Below are 19,138 nucleotides of genomic sequence, written 5' to 3'. Positions count from 1 at the left end.
TCCCAGTACCTGTATACCCCCCCTCTCCCTCCCTCCCTCCCTCCCTCCCTCCCTCCCTCTCTCTCTCTCTCTCTCCCTCCCTCCCTCTCTCTCTCTCTTTCTCCCTCTCTCCCTCTCTCCCCTTCCCTTTCTTTTGTTCTTTCTTGTAGAAGAGTTTACTACTACTCTCAGTTTTGTGGTGTTCTCTAGTTTTTCATTATTGTTTAAGTAATGGTCAAGATTGTTAGAAGAAATATACTAAAACAGCAATGAAGATAGAAAAAAACTTTTATTTATAGTTAGTTTAAATATCAGTAGGTTGCCATGTCTGTCTTAACAAGTGAATTAGTGTAGAATGCTTAAATGTCTTTATTTTGAGTCAGATAAGTCTGTCTGGGCTATGAACATAGGGCTGATTTGAATCATAAATATCAATAAAAATCAGAATGTTCTGAAGCACTCACTGCTTGGTGAGTGTTCTACTGTACCCCATGTTATAGGATAAATCACTGTTTTGAGATTCCCTGGATTTACATTAATGATGTTATTCTGTGCATAATTATGCTAAAGAGACTTGAAGGCTGTATATGCACTGTTAACTTTTTAACACCTGAACTTTATGTGTTTTTCGGTATTTTCAACTTTGTAATGAAAACCATCCCAGTTTTTAAATGTTAAACAGTCTTCTAGTTGCCTTCACAGTGGGTCTTGGAATACTACTAGTGGGTTGTTTGTTTTCCAGATGGGAATGGTGGTCTCTACAGGGCTCTCGCAGCCCAAAACATTGTGGAGGACATGGAGCAAAGAGGCATCTGGAGTATTCATGTCTATTGTGTGGACAACATATTGGTAAAAGTGGCAGACCCGCGGTTCATTGGATTCTGCATTCAGAAAGGAGCAGACTGTGGGGCAAAGGTAGTGTTTTCCCAGCTCTGTTGAGGCTTTGAATGATCTTTCTTTGTCAGTCTTTTTAAGGTGATCTGAATAATTTAGAACCATTTATCTGACTAGAGTATCTGAACCATTCCATTTGGCTCTAGAAGGTCACAGGTTCTTGCTGGTCACAAGAATTTAAACAATGTGAGGATGGTTTGTGACTACATGAGGCAGTGAATGATGATGACCGTTATGGGTTTGTTACTATCGAAGCATGTTCAAGCACTTTTACCTGTTGTTTCTCCTGCTAGAGTAGACGGGCAAGGGGGTGGGGTAGAAATAGCAGGTGTAAACTTCAGTAAGGTGTTTAACAAGGGGTCTCACGATTTTTTGTGAATAAGACAGAAATATGGAGATTACGAATAAAGACACTTAAAGGTATTCAGTTACTGTTGGAATGACTTTAAGCACACTGATATTAGGGTGGAGGGAGGTTATGCTTTGTATAGGAACACTTAAATTGTATGTGTGTGTGTGTGATAGATAAGGCTAGGGATAAAATAGCCAGAAGAGACCTTAACATTTCAGAAAATTTAAAAAATGTTGATATAAACATTGATTTTTCTGAAAGTTTTTAAAACTTCTGTTCTTAACAAATAAATTATAACATAGTCATGTTAGATCCCATGGAGACTAGTGAGGAGACATCCAATGAAATGATTGCAAGATTGAGAATTAACTGGGACAGTGGTCAAGAAATAACACAGGTTCACTTACCTAATGTCCAGCAAAACCATCTGTTTTGGTATAAATGATAGGAGATTTTTTATCCTTGTGTGTGATTTACTGATAGCATGGTGAGTTTATGTATTGTATTTGCTTTATTTGCACACTGAGAGGTATTTAGGTAGATCCTAAATCTTAGCTCTTATGAGCAATACAGCAATAACACTGGAACATTGTTCTTGATTTGCTGACTTCAGTTCTTCTGTATTCAGTAGTGGGGATAGCTGGATTGCATGATAAACACACACACACACACACACACACACACACACACACACACATTGAATTTCATATTGCTTTGTATAGCTTCTGTGTAGAACTAATATTCCCACCCACAGCGTGTAAGAGTTTCCTTTTTTTAGGGCTTTGAAAGATAGCATGTACTTATGAGCACTTGCTGTTCTTCCAGAGGATCTGGTTCAGTTCTCAGGGCCCACATAACAGTTCACAACTATTTGTGGCTCCAGTTTCTGGGGATCCCATGCCCTCTTCTAGCCTCTGTGGGCAATGCATACATACATGCAGGCAAAATATCTCTAAACATAAGATTAAGAAAACCTTTTTTAGAAAAGTTGCCTTCTCTACATTTCTTCACTGGCACTTTGTCTTTTTTTGATTATATTCATTCTAACTGGGCTGGTCATTAGGTAACAATAGAGGTTGACATGCTAATGACCCCAATTTTATCATCACACATGTATGTTTATTGAATTATACTATATCATATAAACATAGTAATTTAAAGTGACATAGTAAACTGAAAAATAGAGTATTTCAAATTGTAAAAATGAATGAGGAAATAGACTAAGTAAAACATATCTCTTCTTCAAAGCTCATGCCAAAATCACTCCAAAATGGACACATATTTAAATATAAATGTAAAACCATAAAGATGTTAAAATGTGGAATGCTTGTATGTGTTTGATGTAAAAGTTGAAACCATGTGTGCTCTGACAAAAACAAAGCGGCCATATATGAACTTGGAATGTCTGTTAAAAATGAGACCTCAAGGGCTAGAGAGATGGCTCAGAGGTTAGAGCACTGGCTGTTCTTCTGAAGGTCCTGAGTTCAGTTTCCAGCAACCACATGGTGGCTCACAACTATCCATAATGGGATCTGATGCCCTCTTATGGTGTGTCTGAAGACAGCGACAGTATACTCATATAAATAAAATAAATAAATCATTAAAAAAATATGAGATCTTGAGAGACACATCATAATCTTGGTTAGAGATTTTCTATTATAAATAAATTTCTTTCCACATTAGTCTAAAGGATAATTATATTCAGAAGCTGAAGCCCTAAATTTAGAAAATCATGTTTTGAGAGATTCAAGTATTAAGTCTAATAAGACTTTATCTCTGAGACAGGGTGTTGCTTTTAGCCTAGGCTGACTTAAAACTCATGGCAGCCCTCCTGCCTCAGCTTCCTAAGGGGCTGGAATTATAGGCATGAACCACCAGGTCTAACATAAGACTCTTGGACTCTGAAAAGAATCATTATCATCTAATTAAGGCATCAGTCTAAATGATAGCACATGCCATGTGTTTAATTGCTACTGGATTATAATAGAAACAGCAAATTGAATTGTAAGTATCTAGCCAGCTTAGAAACCACCGAAGCACAACAGTGCATTTCTGACCTTGTTCCTGTAGCAGGAGGTATTAAAAAAGACTGCCTGCAGGCTTCCTGCCTGGCTCCTCTGCCAACTAAGTTCCCACTCTATGCCCAGCACTGGCTGGCCATCTCAGTCCCGGCCCAGGGGCTCTCCTGAGATGTTGGCGTGGCTGCTGCCTCTGTCTGCCAACTTGACGCCCTCCATGGCTCTAGGCCTAGCCCCTAGGCCCACTCTGCCGCCTCCATGCCTAGCCCCATGCAATGACTGCCAACCTCGTGGTTAGATATCATAATACCCAGTAACCTGGTAAAATCAAAAATCTTAATGCTTATAGTTAACCAAACAGATTTGTATATCAGCAAATACTCAAATCACAAGATGCCCACACAGATTAGACAAGTTATCCCAATTATCCTAACCTTATGATACCGTATCTACTATGGTTAGTTAAAGCTGCTCCAGTTCACGGCTGCCTCCATCTTCCCCCCCCCCCCCCCCCGAGTCTCTCTCTGCAGCTCTTAGCTCCACTTCCTTTTTCCCTGTCCAATCACAGGCCTCCTAAACTTTATATAGATTGGACAGAAAAATTCCTGCCACATGTTCCCCTCGGTTCCTCATCTTTCTGAGACAGAACCTTAATCTTTACAGATATAAGCTTCAGAGTCAATGCAAAAACTACGAGAGATCTGAGAGGATCTGGCCACCCATTTGATCTTCATTCAGATGGTTTATAAGTCCCATCTGAATGGGACTTATGGGTCATTAGTTGTGTTTGCAGAAGCAGGGCTGGAATTCATGTTTCCCAACTCTTACTCTCTCACTTCCATTATACAAGCCCATCTGGAGAATAGTCCTGTTTGCTGGAAACTGGTGTGCTGACTTGTGCGCACTGTTCACACAGAGACATGAGTGTTAATTTCTCCGTCAGCTGCAGCCTAAGTCCAGCTGTGTTTTTTTCTTCTGCAGACTCACCACTTAGTCTTGGGTCTGGCATTTAAGATTGTAGTCATTCTGAATCAATAAGAATTTAGATGGAACTCAGCTAATTAGATTAGATTGACATTGTAAAAAATTTTACAAAAGTTAGTTAACAAATATTTCTCTCCCCCGGGCTTTGTTTTTTGGGACTTAAGTTCACCTCTACTTTCCAGGTATTGGGATTATAGCTACTTTTTCTTTAATAAGTCAATTAAGATATTAAAATATATCTGACACATTTTTAAATTATATTTTTATTATTTAAAACATTTTAAAGTTTGATCATATTATCCCCTCTACCCCAAGTCCTTCAGATCATCTCTCTCACCTAACTTTTAAGTTCTTTCTCAAAAAGTAAAAATAAATAAAATAAAAACCCAATACAACTACGAAACCCCTTAAAATCAAGAAAAGAAAACAAAGAGAAGAACCAAAACAAAACATCAAATTCTAAGTAAATAAAAGCACGCACACAGACCCCCTGCGAGGCCTGTATGTTCCTCAGCTGCTCCTGAGCCTGTATCACTCCAGGGAGCAGGTCTAAGTGACACATTATTTGTTAGCCTTTTCTCTGGTAGCTAAGTTCTTATTCATCCATTCACTCATTCTTTTTTTTTTTTTTTTTTTTTTTTAACAAATAAAACAAGATACAATAAAATGAAGTAAAACCTGTTGCATTGAAGTTAGACAAGACAAACCAACAAAAGGAAAAGAGCCCAAGAGAAGGGTAAGAATCAGAGACCCAATTGTTCACGCACTCAGCAATCCCATAAAACACTAAGCTGGAAGCCATAGTAAAAGGCTGAGGCCCTGGGGCAGACTCTGTGTGCTGCTTTAGTCTCTGAGTACCTCTGAGCTGTGCCCACATTGATTTGTGAGCCCCGTTTTCTTGTTGACCTCCGTTCCCTCTAGCTCTTACACTCTTTTTCCATGGGGTTCCCTGAGCACTGAGGGGAGAGATTTGATGGAGATATCTCATTTAGGGCTTGGTATTCCAAGGTCTTTTATTTTCTCTGCATTATGTCTGGCTGTGGGTTTCTATATATGTCCCCATCTGCTGCAGGAGGGAGCTTCTCTGACGATGGCTGAGCAAGGCAACCAATCTATGAGTATAGAAGAATATCATTAGGAGCCATTTTAAAAAAAGATTTATTTATATATTTCACTTATGTGAGCATATGGTCACTCTTTTCAGACACACCAGAAGAGGGCATTGGATTCCATTACAGATGGTTGTGAGCCACCATGTGGTTGCTGGGAATTGAACTCAGGACCTCTGGAAGGACAGTCAGTGCTCTTAACCACTAAGCCATCTCTCCAGCCCCATTTAGCCCCATTCGGAGTCATTTTATCACATTTTTTTTTCTTTTTCTTAGAACATTATTGCTTGGTTTCATCCTAGGTCCCTGAGCTATCTAATCTCAGGTTCTTGGTTACCCAAGCAGTGTTGGATCCTATCTCATGGATTGGGCCTTACGTTAAGTCAGTTATTGGTTGGCTACTCCCACAAGTTCTGTGCCACCATTGCCCTAGCATATCATGTAGATAGCACATCATTGTAATAAAGGGGTTGTGGCTGGTTTGGTGTTTATGTTTCTCACTTGGAGCACAGAGCACCTTCCATACCAAAGACACTGGAACATAAGGATGAAGACTGTGTAGGTACAAGCTTGGCATCTCCATGTTCAGTGAGTTGTGTAGGTGTTGTGTTTTGACACATTCTAATTAGGGAGTGATTAGTAGCATGATAGTGAATTTCTTTGTAGTACATTGTAACTTCTTCCTCTACCTTAATGCATTGAGTACTCTTTTATGGAGTGAGAAAGTTGAAGAATAAACTAGTTTATAAAAGCACAAACATAAAAAGTTAGGAGCCATTGTTAATGGATATCATTTTGTGAAGGGATTATAGTTAATTATATTATCTTGGATTCTTGCTTTTCAAAACATTAAACTATTGATCAGCTCTCTTAATTTTATACAATAAAATTTTTTCTTTATAATACAACTGACTTGTAATATTATGCAGTTGGCAAATTGTTTCTTGTAATTTAGACTTTTATACTATGTCGATGTCAATAGTTATGGAAGCAAAGCCGTTGCCTGTAGATGTAGATGTGAGCAATGTACATGGGTACAGTTACTTCTATCTCTTGTGATTAGTTAGTTGCGGGGATGCAGAGTGGTGACTGGAAAATAAACCGCATGTGCACTTTAAAACCTCTGAAAATTCTCTCTCATTTTAATCCACTTCCTTGGTTAAAAGTTTCTCTCCAGTCAGTGCTGTGGCCCCTTAGGGTGACAAACAGTTGACTGTGCCAGCTCTTATATGTGCAGGAATCCCTCCATGCAGCCAGCCTATGTCTGTGCCTCTAAGTGCTATGCAAATGAAGTACTTACTGGTCGCTTTGCTTGCCAGCAGGAGATTGCACTGTATCTGGCCTTGTGTATTTTAGGAAGTTAGTCGATGACTGGTAATAGTTCATATAGACTTATATGAACTACAAAAAGTATAAGGGTATACTTTTCAGATTAGGGCAGATTTCTGAAAACACTGCTACACACTGAATTATAAAACAATGTCTTCCATTATTCTTTTTACTTATTTGATTCTCACATTGGCTAGTCACTTCATCTGAACATTTAATTAATTAACTAATTAGGTCTCACTCTGTAATCCAGGCTGGCCTAATGCTTGAAGCAGTCCTTCTGCCTCAGCTTCATGAGAGCTTCTATTATAGCAGTGTCCATCATGCTCAGCTTGAACCTTGATTTTATGTTAGTACAATGTGTAGCTGGGCCATAGTTTCCTTCCAGGTGATTGACTAGGGTCAGTGATATTAAGAGATTATAGGAGTAACAGGTGAGGCTCACCTGAGGGATGGTAAGAATTTCATGTTCTTATTTTTGCCCTCAGACTTTTTCTTTCTCTGTTTTGTTTTTTTTTTTGTTTTGTTTTTTTTTTTTTTTTTTGTTTTTTTGAGACAAGGTTTCTCTCTGTAGCCCTGGCTGTCCTAGAACTTGTTCTGTAGACCAGGCTGGCCTCAAACTCAGAGATCTACCTGCCTCTGGCTCCTGAGTGTTGGGATTAAAGGTGTGCGCCACCACTACCCTTCTGCCCTGGAATTTGATAGGCACTCTTTCTCCATTTCTCCTGTCAGCTCAGAGCCATCATTAAATGAGCAGATCACTGGTTTTCATAAAATTTAAGGGCACAGACTTTTGTACTTCAATTGAAATCCAGCATGAAGTGGATAACTTGGGTGGATAAGGCAGCATGTAATGAATACATTTATTCTTCTTATTAAAGTTGGAGTGGGAGCTGGGTGACTTGCCTGCTTTACCTTTTTTTTTATCTATCTAGGTTTCTGAAACATAAGAAAAACACTTGATTGTTGACTGAAAATTCAAGAAATAATTCAAATAAGCTGGGCACTTTAAAGAAAGAAAGAGAGAAGAAAAGAGAATGCCGTCCTTGCAGCTTTTGTGTTAAGATGCTCAGAGAAATTTAATTTATTTTCTAAGTACTTGAGTGTGGTTAAGGATAAGTTAAACTAGAAACACAAGATGTTTGGAGAAGACTCTTCATCTAGTCATCCACTGCCCCCAGGTCTCCTCGGGGTGTGTGTTGGCAGTGGTGTGTTTGCTCTGGTTTGGTTTGTGATATATAGTGAGGACATGATCTCCCTCATTTCTCATTGAAAAGAAGTCTGTCAAAGAATATAATTAATTTTTAATAAAAATTAAGTTAACACCCTCTCTTGGTTTGAGTTTAAAGATGACATAAGCAGGTGGCCTTTAGATGGCATGTTTCCGAAAGAGCCTTTCATTAAATTTCTTCCCTTGCTGTTGTCTGTTTGATGGGTAGGTGGTAGAGAAAACGAACCCCACGGAGCCAGTTGGAGTGGTTTGCCGGGTGGACGGAGTGTACCAGGTGGTGGAATACAGTGAGATCTCTCTGGCAACAGCTCAGAAGCGAGGCTCGGATGGACGGCTGCTGTTCAACGCGGGGAACATTGCCAATCACTTCTTCACTGTCCCGTTCCTGAAAGATGTTGTCAAGTATGGACAACATAGGGCCCCTGATTGTTTTTATTGTTGTTGTTAATTAGAAACTGAACCTTTTGGGGAGCTGGGTAGAAACCCCAAACCTGCTCCACAGAACTCAGGTGTAATCTTGAGAATGGATGTTCTCAGAGGGAAAGCTCCTCACGTTGTGCTTGCTCTTCCTGAGCTGTCGCTTGGTCGGAGCTGGGTCTGCGAGGCAGGCTCGTTCTGTTGCGTAGTCTTCCTGCCTCCAAGTGCCGGACGTGGGCTGCCAGGTCTAGAGTGTTTTTCTTAATGTAGAAATCATTATTTAAATTTTCGAGGAGGAATCTAGTTATATAATAATTTACATATGAACTAAAACTTCATAAATGCTCTTCACTCAGAAAATTTCAGTTGTTGCTTGTTGATACACATTTGCTTGAATATTTTCATGTTTTTATTTTTTACATTTTGAATTGAAAAGTGATTATATCTTTTCCCCCCTTTATTTCTTAGTGTTTATGAACCTCAGTTGCAGCACCATGTGGCTCAAAAGAAGATCCCATATGTGGATTCCCAGGGGCACTTAATTAAGCCAGACAAGCCAAATGGAATAAAGATGGAAAAATTTGTCTTCGACATCTTCCAGTTTGCAAAGTATGCTTTGAATAGCACCAGTAGGATCAAATACATGCTGTAAAATGCTGCTTTTTACTGTTAGCCAAGAAGCTGTGCTAGGAATCACATGATAGTGTCTCAGGCAGATGTCTTGGTCACGAGTCATTCTCCAGTCGAAAGCTACTCCAGAGCTGTGCTCTGTGCTGCCTGAAAGTACAACTGAAAAACAAAAATCAACTGGCATTATCTAGGTCTTTTACAAAACTGTTCAAGTCATTTGTTTTTTACTGAGACACTAAAGAGATTAATATAAATAGTTGTCCAGTTTTGTTTAGCATAACTGACTTGTTCATGTTCAGTGAACTATAAAGATCACATTGCACGTTGAGATAGATGTTTCAGGGTTTAGCCAGTGTGAAGATGACGAGAACAGGCTAGGTGTCTAACATCACCCTTACACAGCTGTGTGCCTTCCTTTCCTTCCCCTTTCTGTCTTGTTTGCTGTTTTCAGTCAGGGTCCATGTAGGCCAGGCTCTGTAGCCAGGATGTGCTTGAATTCCCAATCTTTCTGCCTCCACCTCCTGAAAGCTTGGGTTGTGGGTGTAAGTCTGTCTGCTTCCCACATGCCTTACTCATGCCTCTCTCAAAACATGTGATCTTTGTATGTTAAACTTTTCTTTCTCATGTAAAATGAGAGTTGTGGAAAAGAGTTTATGTTTTCAAAGGAGAAAAAAAGTTCTGTTTCTCTTTGTATTAGTGATAAATATTATTTGTGATTACTTGAAATTGGCTGAAGAAATTCTCTTCACTTGTCACTGAGTCTTAAAGACTTAGGAATGCTGGGAGAAGTAGGACTGTGTGGACAGTTGTACTCCCTCTGAGTGAAGTCTCTGGGAGGAGTGGGGCTGGGTGGACAGTTGTACTCCCTCTGAGTGAAGTCTCTGGGAGGAGTGGGGCTGGGTGGACAGTTGTTGTTCTCCCTCTGAGTGAAGTCTCCTTGGCTCCACCCTAGGAAGTTTGTGGTGTATGAAGTATTACGGGAAGATGAGTTCTCTCCGCTCAAGAATGCAGACAGTCAGAATGGGAAGGACAACCCGACTACTGCAAGGCATGCTTTGATGTCCCTTCACCATTGCTGGGTCCTCAATGCTGGGGGACACTTCATAGATGAAAATGGGTCCCGCCTCCCAGCCATTCCCCGGTAAGTATGCCTTTGCTTTTGTGTGTGTACTGCTTTGAGCTTCTTCCTTTTCTGTCTGATGTATCCCTAGACCTTGCTTGCTTATTTACTTATTTATGTATTTATTTATTTTTAAAGTAGCTTTGTGTAAGTAGTTACTGATGCAAAGTGACCATAGCTTTGCCCATTACGAAGAGAATGCCAGTCTCAGTTCTCTTTAAGAGAAAGCTCTGGAAGAGCTCTCTGTTTTTGTTTGTTTTGGAACATCCTTATTGTGTCAATGAAATAATTTCTACTAAATAATGGTCAGATGGTTTCAGTGTGTCATGTGACCAAAGTCAGTAACAATACACTGTACTACAGGAAAGGTCCTTAAACACGGAAGTTGTTTCTGCTGCCATATGTCCATTTACAGGACGTTCTTCTACAGTCTGTGCTTTGCACACTCTCACCATGGCACTAGTGAAGGTGCCTTGAAGGAAAGTGAACGGCAGCTACATTCACTGATCCAAAAACCTCAGAAGTATTTTGGGTTTTAGATGATAAGAAAAAAAAGGCACTTGGAGCTTTTCACATTTCAGATAAAACACTTTTAACCTAAATCCTTTATCTTATAATAAAAGTTGCTGGCACCTAGAAATGTCCCTTTCTAAATATTTTGTGTTTTTGTACTTAGGTGAATTATTTTGCTGTTTAATTTTTGTTCTTTTTGTTTGTTTTTGTTTTTTTCCTTTGAGTCAAGTCTTCTCTATGTAGCCCTGGCTGTCCTGGAACTCATTCTGTAGACCAGGCTGGCCCTGAACTTATAGAAATCCACCTGCCTCTGCCTCCTGAGTGCTGGGATTAAAGGAGTACACCACCACTACCTGGCTTAATTTTTGTTCTTAAGAGGTAAAATTCTGGCTGCATGTACCAGAGTGCTAAAAAGCCTCAAACACTGGGCCACTGGGCAGTGGAGTGCACTGTCCCATGATGGATTCTACTAGGAGGAACAGTGCTAGCTTGTCTTTTAGCCCAAGGCCAGTTAGGCAGGCTCTGCCTTCTCAGCAGGCTTGTGTTGTGACATGTCACACCATTCTCATGCTCATCTTTGATTGAGTTTGGCTTTGTGATTTATTTTTATTTGTCTATTTTTTTACTGCTCACCGTGCCAGACTTATGTTCACTACAAGGACATGTCGTTGGTTAAGTTTGTTTTTCAGCTCCACTTCATTGTTATTATTTGTTTCCATTCCCATTAATGCTTATTTATTCCTACATAGCAGTGCTACAGGCGGAAAGTCAGAGACCATCACAGCTGATGTCAATCACAAGTAAATATACCAGCCTGCCTGCAGTGCATGGTGATGGGGCTGTGCTTCTCTCCATACTAACTGGCATTGTAGTTTAGTGTTCTGCCTTTTGGGGATCTGGGAGGAAGATGATTGAAGCTCTGGTGTGTGGGTGCACTGCTTTCCTGGTGGCAGGTAATCTGGGTAACACTAACTCAGAATCTCTGTGCATGCAGGAAGTGGGGAGCATGCTTTACTAAAGAATCTGAGCGCGAGTGTTTGAGCCCACAGTGATGTGGAGAGCCATGGGATCCAGGGCAGGTTATAGGCAGGGAGAACAAAGTTGGATCCCTGTATATTGTGTAGCATAAGCTGGGTGAAAACAGCATCCTGCAAATGTATTGTGCTTAATTGAATATATGTGCTCTTAGGATGGGGTTTGACTAGTCCTGATATTCAACAGCTGCAAATATGGAGAAAACATCTCTTATTTTATTTGTACACTTTTTGGCTTTGTTTTTATTTTGAGAAAGGTTTTGGTTTTCAGCCAAGTCTGGCCTGGAACTCTGTTCTCCTGTGTGTCCTCAAGTACAGGGATTATAGCCGCATGCCACTATATATGGCTAGGTCACTGTTTTTAACATTGAGTTATTTAGTATATAGCTTTTGTTGTTCTTTATCAGCAGGCCATTTTATAGCTAGAGATAGCACAGCCTCTCTCACCCGGCTAGTGACAAGATTTCCTATTGTGGCATTTGTATTACTTTTGCTATTATCTTTATAGTTAAAAGGTCAGCTGATGTTTTTGCTGCCGTTTAAGAGTTAGTAGATTTAGGGGCTAAAGAGATGGCTCAATGGTTAAGAGCACTGACTGATCTTGCCGAGGACCCAGGTTCAATTCTCGGCACCTACGTGGCAGCACACAACTATTTGTAACTCCAGTTCCAGGAGATCTTATGCTTTCTTCTGGCCTTCTTGGGCACTGGAAACAAGGCATGCATGTGGTATGAAGACACACAGACAAACCACCTGAACACATAAAATACAAGTTTAAAAATAAGTTTAAAAGTTACTAGATTTAGTTTGAATTTTAAGGTTTTTCAGCTAATTTGGGAATGAGTTCATGGAAAAGGATCTGAAGGTGGACATTGTCTCAGAAGTAAGGCTACCCCTGATTACTCTTTCCATCCATGTGCCTCCATGACTAGGACCTGTGAGCATTATGTCTCTGTGGTGCTGTAGACCAGGGACCTCATCCTATAGATCTTTCTAGTTTCTTCCAGGAGTCATAGAAAACTGTTACTACTTGCATTATAGGAGCTGGGCACAGAACCCTTTGTCATTTTCTGTCTCATTCATTATTTTTAGTATGTAGACAAACTACTTTTATAATTTAAGACATATTGCTTTGACTCTGAGTTTCTTTCTTATTGAACCATAGCTGTTACCTTCAAAATGAAACAGGTTTTAATTGTGCAGCTAAAAGCAATATTATTCTATTTTTATTAAGACTCAGAAACATTATTCTTACTTAAATAGTTTTCTTTGGTGTTTCTCCCTACTGCCTTTTATGTTAGGATAATCAGACCAAATGACACCATGGACCTGTAAGTAATTCCTACTAAAATCTTCGATATCAAAAGATGCCTATAGAAAGTTGAAAAAATTCCTTGAAAATGAGATATAAAAGACTATCAAGATGGCTTAGTGGGTAAAGGCACTTGCTACATAGGTCTGATGTCCTAAGTTTGACTCTTGGAATCTACATGAAGGATTCCACAAAGTTGCTGTCCTCTGATCACTGCATATCCATTATGGCAAGCTTACTTGTGCACTTTACACACATGCACATGCACATGCATACACACCAATAATAAATACAAATTTTGAAAATGAAATATGAAATGGAAATATTTCATGTAAGACATAGAAAAATAGGTTGGAGGTACTTTGAAGAATAAAAGCAAGTATGTGGAGGCTTGACTAAAGTGATATTTTTATTTTTCATCTTAACTTACTGTTAGCTACTAAAAGTTTCCTTGGTGAGAGAATTAGGGGCCAGTTGGGTATTAGGTGGTTTCACCAATAAGCTGAGTGTCTAGGTTTGGTGATGACTACTTCTGTCTTCCCTCCTTCAGGGCCTCTCAGTTTGCCTATTGAAGTCCATTTTCTTAGTTCCTTCCCACTTGGATTCAAGGGCTATCACTTCAGGGTGGGAACAGAAGTTATATATTTAGACCAGTTATATATTTATTTTTTGGGTTCAAAATCACATTGTCATCATAGTGACTGAATATTTCAGGGGATTGACTGAACTGAGCGCTGTGTGTCTTACCAATGTGATATGCCTTCATTTTCCATAGTTGGTTTAGTCTGACTGAGCTTCTCCGGAGGGGTCAGAGGGTCCTTGTCATAAGAATATGGCAGATATGTGGGGAGACATATGACTCTTTTATTGACACTAGACTGTCATTTTCTTAGGAATTGGATTAGTCATTTCTCCAGCAAGCTCCCAGGCCTGCAGCAGTTAGTGTCCACATGCAAGAGAGACTAGTCATTCCTCACAGCCTACTGGGTTCAAGGCACATAGCCATAAAAATTAAGAGATGTTGTTAGACACTGTGCGATTATTCTGACGTATGACATAAGTAATATTTACTCTTGGAGACTCTAAATAGTGTTCTGTTTCTTCAGCTTCCTCAAATGCCCGGAATACGGTCATGTTCAATCTGCCTTCCCTTTCTTTCTTTTCCTTTCCTTCCCTCATCTTTCCTTCCTCTTTTAAAAATTATTTTATCCTTTTCAAATATTATTGTATCACTTTCCCCTTCTCTTTCCTCCCTTCAACCCCTCCCACATCCCCCATCCCTCTTTGGTTCCTCTCAAAATCATGGCCTTTTGTTGATGTATGTATGTATGAATATATTTATGTATACATGTATTTATGTTTGTATGTCTATATATACATATCTATGTACATTTATACACACATATATGTAAATACCTAAATTACAGCCTTCTCTGCCCTAGTATGTTTAGTGTTACTTGCATGTATATAATTTTAGGGTTGACCACTTGGTATTGGATAATCAATTAGAGGGCTTATCCCTGGGAAAGATTGTTTCTCCTGCTCTTAGAATTCCTTTGTTGCCTATAGTTCTTTGTCTGGGGTGGGGCCAGGTGAGATTGCTCTTTCATGTCAGCATGTCTATTGATGTTGTCCTTGTTCAGGTAGCCATATTGTGGCAGTATCATGGGTGAAGCTTCCTTTCTGTTTCTAGGAGACACAATATCACAGTTGTCCTGATTGTTTAGATTTTAACGTCTTTTAGTCTCCTCCTCAGAGATCCCCTAGCCTTTGCTGCAGGAGCTGGAGATGTATTAATTGGGGCAGAGTGTCCCACAATCACTTTTCCTCTGTATTTTGACCAGTTGTTGTAAAGAAAGGTTTTTCTGTTTGTTTGTTTGTTTTTTTGAGAAAGATGAGAGCTGTGCTAATCTGTTAGTATAAGGATGGATATTTAGAATATAGTTAGAAATTATGCCTGTTTAGTAAAATGGTCAGTGTTGCTGCTCCTCTGAGGTCTATGACTTCACTAGCCTTGGATGATTGACTAAATTTTGAGTTCTGGGTATGATTTACCCCCTGCTAAGTGGACTGTCAGTCCAATTAAAGAGTGCCATGATAGCACCCTTATGTAGTCAGGGCTGGCCTTGAACTCACTGTGTAGGCAAGGAAGACCTTGAACTTCTGATCCTCCTGCCTCTGCCTCCTGAGTTCTGGGACTACAAACATCCAGCACTATGCATGATTTATGTATTGCTGGGGACTGAACCCAGAGCCTAGTGCCTGATAGGCACGAAATCTACAAATTGATCTGCTTTCTGAATCTACTGTTGACAAGGTTCTTAGATAGCACCACTCTCCAAAAACTGATGCTGGGAGCCTCCCTGCTGAGAGAGGGAAGTGGCAGGAGAGTGGCAGGATGCACAGAGTAGGGCTCTGGTGATGGCTTTAAAGTCTGAGGGTCTCAGGGCTTTCTGGCTCTCTGACCTGTACTTCTAAAAATTCCCAAAAACTTCTGAGGGTAAAAGACTGCAGGCTTAGGTGATTAACACCTATAGCCTAACAGCAGAGGATTAGGTAAATGGCCTTTGTACTCTCTCAGCAGGAACTGTGGGGCTCTGCTAGTCTGAGACACTTAGAGAAGTTATTACAGAGTTTATTACTAAGTGTAAAAAGTATCCTATGAAAGCTATCTAAGGGGAAAAGTGGAAAGGTCCTGAGTGGGGAAAAGGAAAAAATTCTAATAAGGGGAAAGTTCTAAGGGAAAGAATTCTAGTCAGGGGAAAAGGAAAGGAAGGGAGAAATGGCTCCTAAGGACCTCTACGTCTACGATGACTACTATAACTACAGCTACTCTCTGTTTGTCTTTGTCTTCAGTACTTATGAACCCTTCAGAGTACATGGTCACATGGTACAAAGTTCATCACAAGTTCACACCAAAACTCAAATCATAAATTGGAATAGAAGTTTACAGCAGAGAATGTCTACATGCATATCCATTAGGAGTAATTATCTGGCTAAACATCCATCACCTGTCTCAGCGCCACAGGTTCACTGAAGGCTTAAAACTATAACTAAGAAATTAGTGAAGCTTTGTATAGATAAACCCAAACAATATTTTATCTTCTGTCCCTAGTTAGTTCCCTATTAGTGACCTTTGGCTAATTGTTTTACAACCTCTTGGAATGTGCTCTGATAGGAGAAAATCTGGTTACCATCTAAGAGCAATTAACTGATGGCACTTGGGGACTGGCAGAGTTCTCATTGCAGTTTTGACTATCAGAAAGGGACCTAATAGCAGTCCCACTATATAGGAGCTTAATAATCATTGATATAATTTTAGGAATTCTTATAGGATCATCATTAAGACTTAAGAAGTCATCTATTTGTTTATATAGCACCACTACAAGACAGTGCATCTTCGTGGATCTGCAGAAATCTGCTCCAAAGGGGCATGCTATTGCTTAGTGATTGTCACATATGTTTAATAATAATCATAGGAAAAGCATATTAATAGCAGGAATCTTTCCTAAAATGAGTCCTTTACAGCCTTGCTGGATAAGGGTTCACCTGTCTCAGATTATATAATAATCCAAGGCAAGCATTTCAGGATGATCACCTGCTAGTTATTAGCTTGTCCATTATGGCTCCTGACAGACTGACTATAAGGAAAACACTATTTATTGACTATTGTTAGACTATATAGAAATTCAGAATTCGAAATATCTATAAAGTATCAGATTGTGACCTAGAATGGGCAAACGATGACTTTGCCCTTGTCTTTGCTGTGGCATTTCCTGCCCTAGTGCGTTAAAAGGCTCCTTTGGTAACACTGGGTTTTGAGACATATTAATAAAATAGCTAATACGGAGACTTAGATTCTATAAGAAAATCTTATGCTGGGAAATCATGGAACAAAGAACAAAATGTTCTCTATCTGTGCTGTCCAGTGTGGTTGTCATCACCTACCTGTGGCTCCTGAGCACTGGAGTGTGATTGTTATGACCAAGAAACTAAAGTTTGAAATTTTCAGTTTAAGTAGCGCTTTGGTTACTGTGTGGACAGTGCAACTCTAGAGTGTTTGTCAATGTTAGGATCTGACTTGCAAGGTTGTGCTTTGTGAGAATTAAAATAAATGTGAAGGAGTCAAGAGACATACCAGTGGGCCTGGCACGTGGTGCATGTCTAATCAGCAGTCCCTTTTTAATGAACATTTGAGATTGGAATTGAGACTGTGTGAGAGGGTGATATATAAAGAGCTGGGGAATTATAGGTACTGTTCAAGTAGTTTGTGTCTGATGATGATAATGTGTTAGCTTTCAGGGTATTTAGTGGAGAACAGGCTCCAGGGTAGGCTCCATTCTTTAACTAGAATGTTGTTACCTGCAAGCTTTTCAGAGGAAGACTATGGTCTGTGTTTTCATACTAGCAAATAACCTGGGAAGTAGCATCTTTTAACATGCCTATGTATTTTTTTCTTAGCTTGAAAGATGCCAATGATGTACCGATCCAGTGTGAAATCTCTCCCCTCATCTCTTATGCTGGAGAAGTAAGTTTGCTCCGCTTTCTCTTCATCACCGAGAAGTGATAAGCATTTGAAGATGTCACCTGTTAATTAGCTCATATGGATCATGCCACAGCGCACACACTTTGATCAGCACTTAGTAGCCTATGAATATATTTATTACTTACCATCTTAAAATAAACTTGACAAAGCAGGGGCCTGGTGTTGCTTTAGGTTGCAGGAGAGTTGTTTCAGAGAAGGCAGTGTTTTCCTGAGAAGCTCCTCCACGGAGTGAGCAGAGGAGCTGTGTTTTCTGAATTCCTGAGAATTTCTGCTGTGTCTCATCCACACCATAAGTGAACTACCTGCCATTAACAGAAGTCTATAACGTTTAATACGCTTCACCTACCCATTAATGCCGCCTATGTATTAATGCTTTTAAAAATGAAGTAAGTATTTTATAACTGGCTGGCTGCTTTTTTAATGCAATGTTAGTTTCCTTCCTAGGCATCTATCTGCTTTGTTCAGACACTTGGCTCTGGTATGTGCGCACTGTGGAGTGGCGTTCACTGCTGCTCTGCTGACACAAATTCTCCTGGAGTTCCTTATTGTTTAGCTTAGCAGCAGAGATAGCCAATTAAAAAATAACACAAACCAAAAAGAAAGAAATCAACATTTTTTATTTTTTTTATTTCCTTTTACATTTGTCTTATGATTCCATAAATCAGCCATTAAGCCTAGTCTATAAAGCATGTGAAGTGAATGTTTGACTTCTAAGTTCTACCTTCTAACTAGCTTTTGGCACAACACTGTAAACATTAAATGTCGCTACTAGGCCAGTGTTGTGGAGCACAGGCCTGCTACCCCCCTGACACTTGTCATTTCACTCCTGTAGGGGCTTGAAGGTTATGTGGCAGATAAGGAGTTCCACGCACCCTTGATCATCGATGAGAATGGAGTTCATGAGCTGGTGAAAAATGGCATATGAATTCTAACGGGCCACCGGAGGAATTTGTGAGCCTGCGGACCTCTCCAGGACAGCTCAAGTTGAACGTTCATAGAGTTTCACTTTGCTTGCTAGTATCTGATAAACAGCACAGACTTCCCAGATCCAGATGATTGGATTTCATCTTTAAAAGCATCTTTTTTTTTTTTTTAAATGATTCTCAGCTCATTGAAGGTCTTATTTATATTTTTAACTGTCTAAGTTCTTCCAAGCTGAGGCTCACATTGGCCGTCCAGGAGACTTCTGCAGGCTGACTCTAGTTGGGATTCTCAGAGTGACTTCACTTGGAACCGGAAGCGTTTGGTTTTGAAGTTGTACATATTGATAAGTCATCGTACATGTCAAAAGGTTTCTATGGTACTAAAATTTTGTTTTATTTTATCAAGCATTAAAGTTTTTTAAGAAAATAACTGGACAGCAAAATAAAATTATCTTCTTTTCTCTGCAGTGTTATTTTTACCTTGAGAAAATTCTATTAGCAAAATACAAACCTTGGGCGATGTTTTGAGATAATGCATTAAAAACAAGTGGACGTAGTCACAGCTCTCTTCAGCAGGCAGCAGTGCTGGACTTTGTCTTCTGTCACTCTCCAGTCTCTACCAAACATGTTCCCCAGCTGCAAAGGGCACTTGGCTCAGCTGGAGACATTTCTGGTTCCTGGCTGGGCAGGTGGTGGTGGTAGTAATACCATAAAGCAGATCCATACCAAATGCATGGGCTAGCCTCC

The 19,138-nt window shown here is 39.8% G+C and overlaps 1 protein-coding gene across 4 annotated transcripts in view; it reads left to right on the top strand.

The window, feature by feature from the left end:
* The window catches only part of Uap1 (UDP-N-acetylglucosamine pyrophosphorylase 1), a 35,845-nt gene extending 16,993 nt beyond the window's left edge, over positions 1-18,852 (top strand). For 2 of the 4 annotated variants that reach the window (XM_034513422.2, XM_076941565.1), the window contains exons 5-11: positions 722-894; positions 8,105-8,298; positions 8,782-8,922; positions 9,896-10,084; positions 11,326-11,376; positions 17,384-17,450; positions 18,301-18,852. In XM_034513422.2, the coding sequence (XP_034369313.1) occupies positions 722-894; positions 8,105-8,298; positions 8,782-8,922; positions 9,896-10,084; positions 11,326-11,376; positions 17,384-17,450; positions 18,301-18,393 (908 nt within the window). In that variant the 3' untranslated portion in view covers positions 18,394-18,852. The remainder of the gene's footprint in view (positions 1-721; positions 895-8,104; positions 8,299-8,781; positions 8,923-9,895; positions 10,085-11,325; positions 11,377-17,383; positions 17,451-18,300) is intronic. The other 2 variants (XM_034513423.2, XM_034513424.2) reach the window with 2 other exon arrangements.
* The last annotated feature ends 286 nt before the right edge of the window (positions 18,853-19,138 follow it).

This window comes from Arvicanthis niloticus, chromosome 10 (genome assembly GCF_011762505.2).
Source record: "Arvicanthis niloticus isolate mArvNil1 chromosome 10, mArvNil1.pat.X, whole genome shotgun sequence".
Taxonomy (NCBI): Eukaryota; Metazoa; Chordata; class Mammalia; order Rodentia; family Muridae; genus Arvicanthis; species Arvicanthis niloticus.
This window is presented reverse-complemented; position numbering and strand designations above follow the sequence as displayed.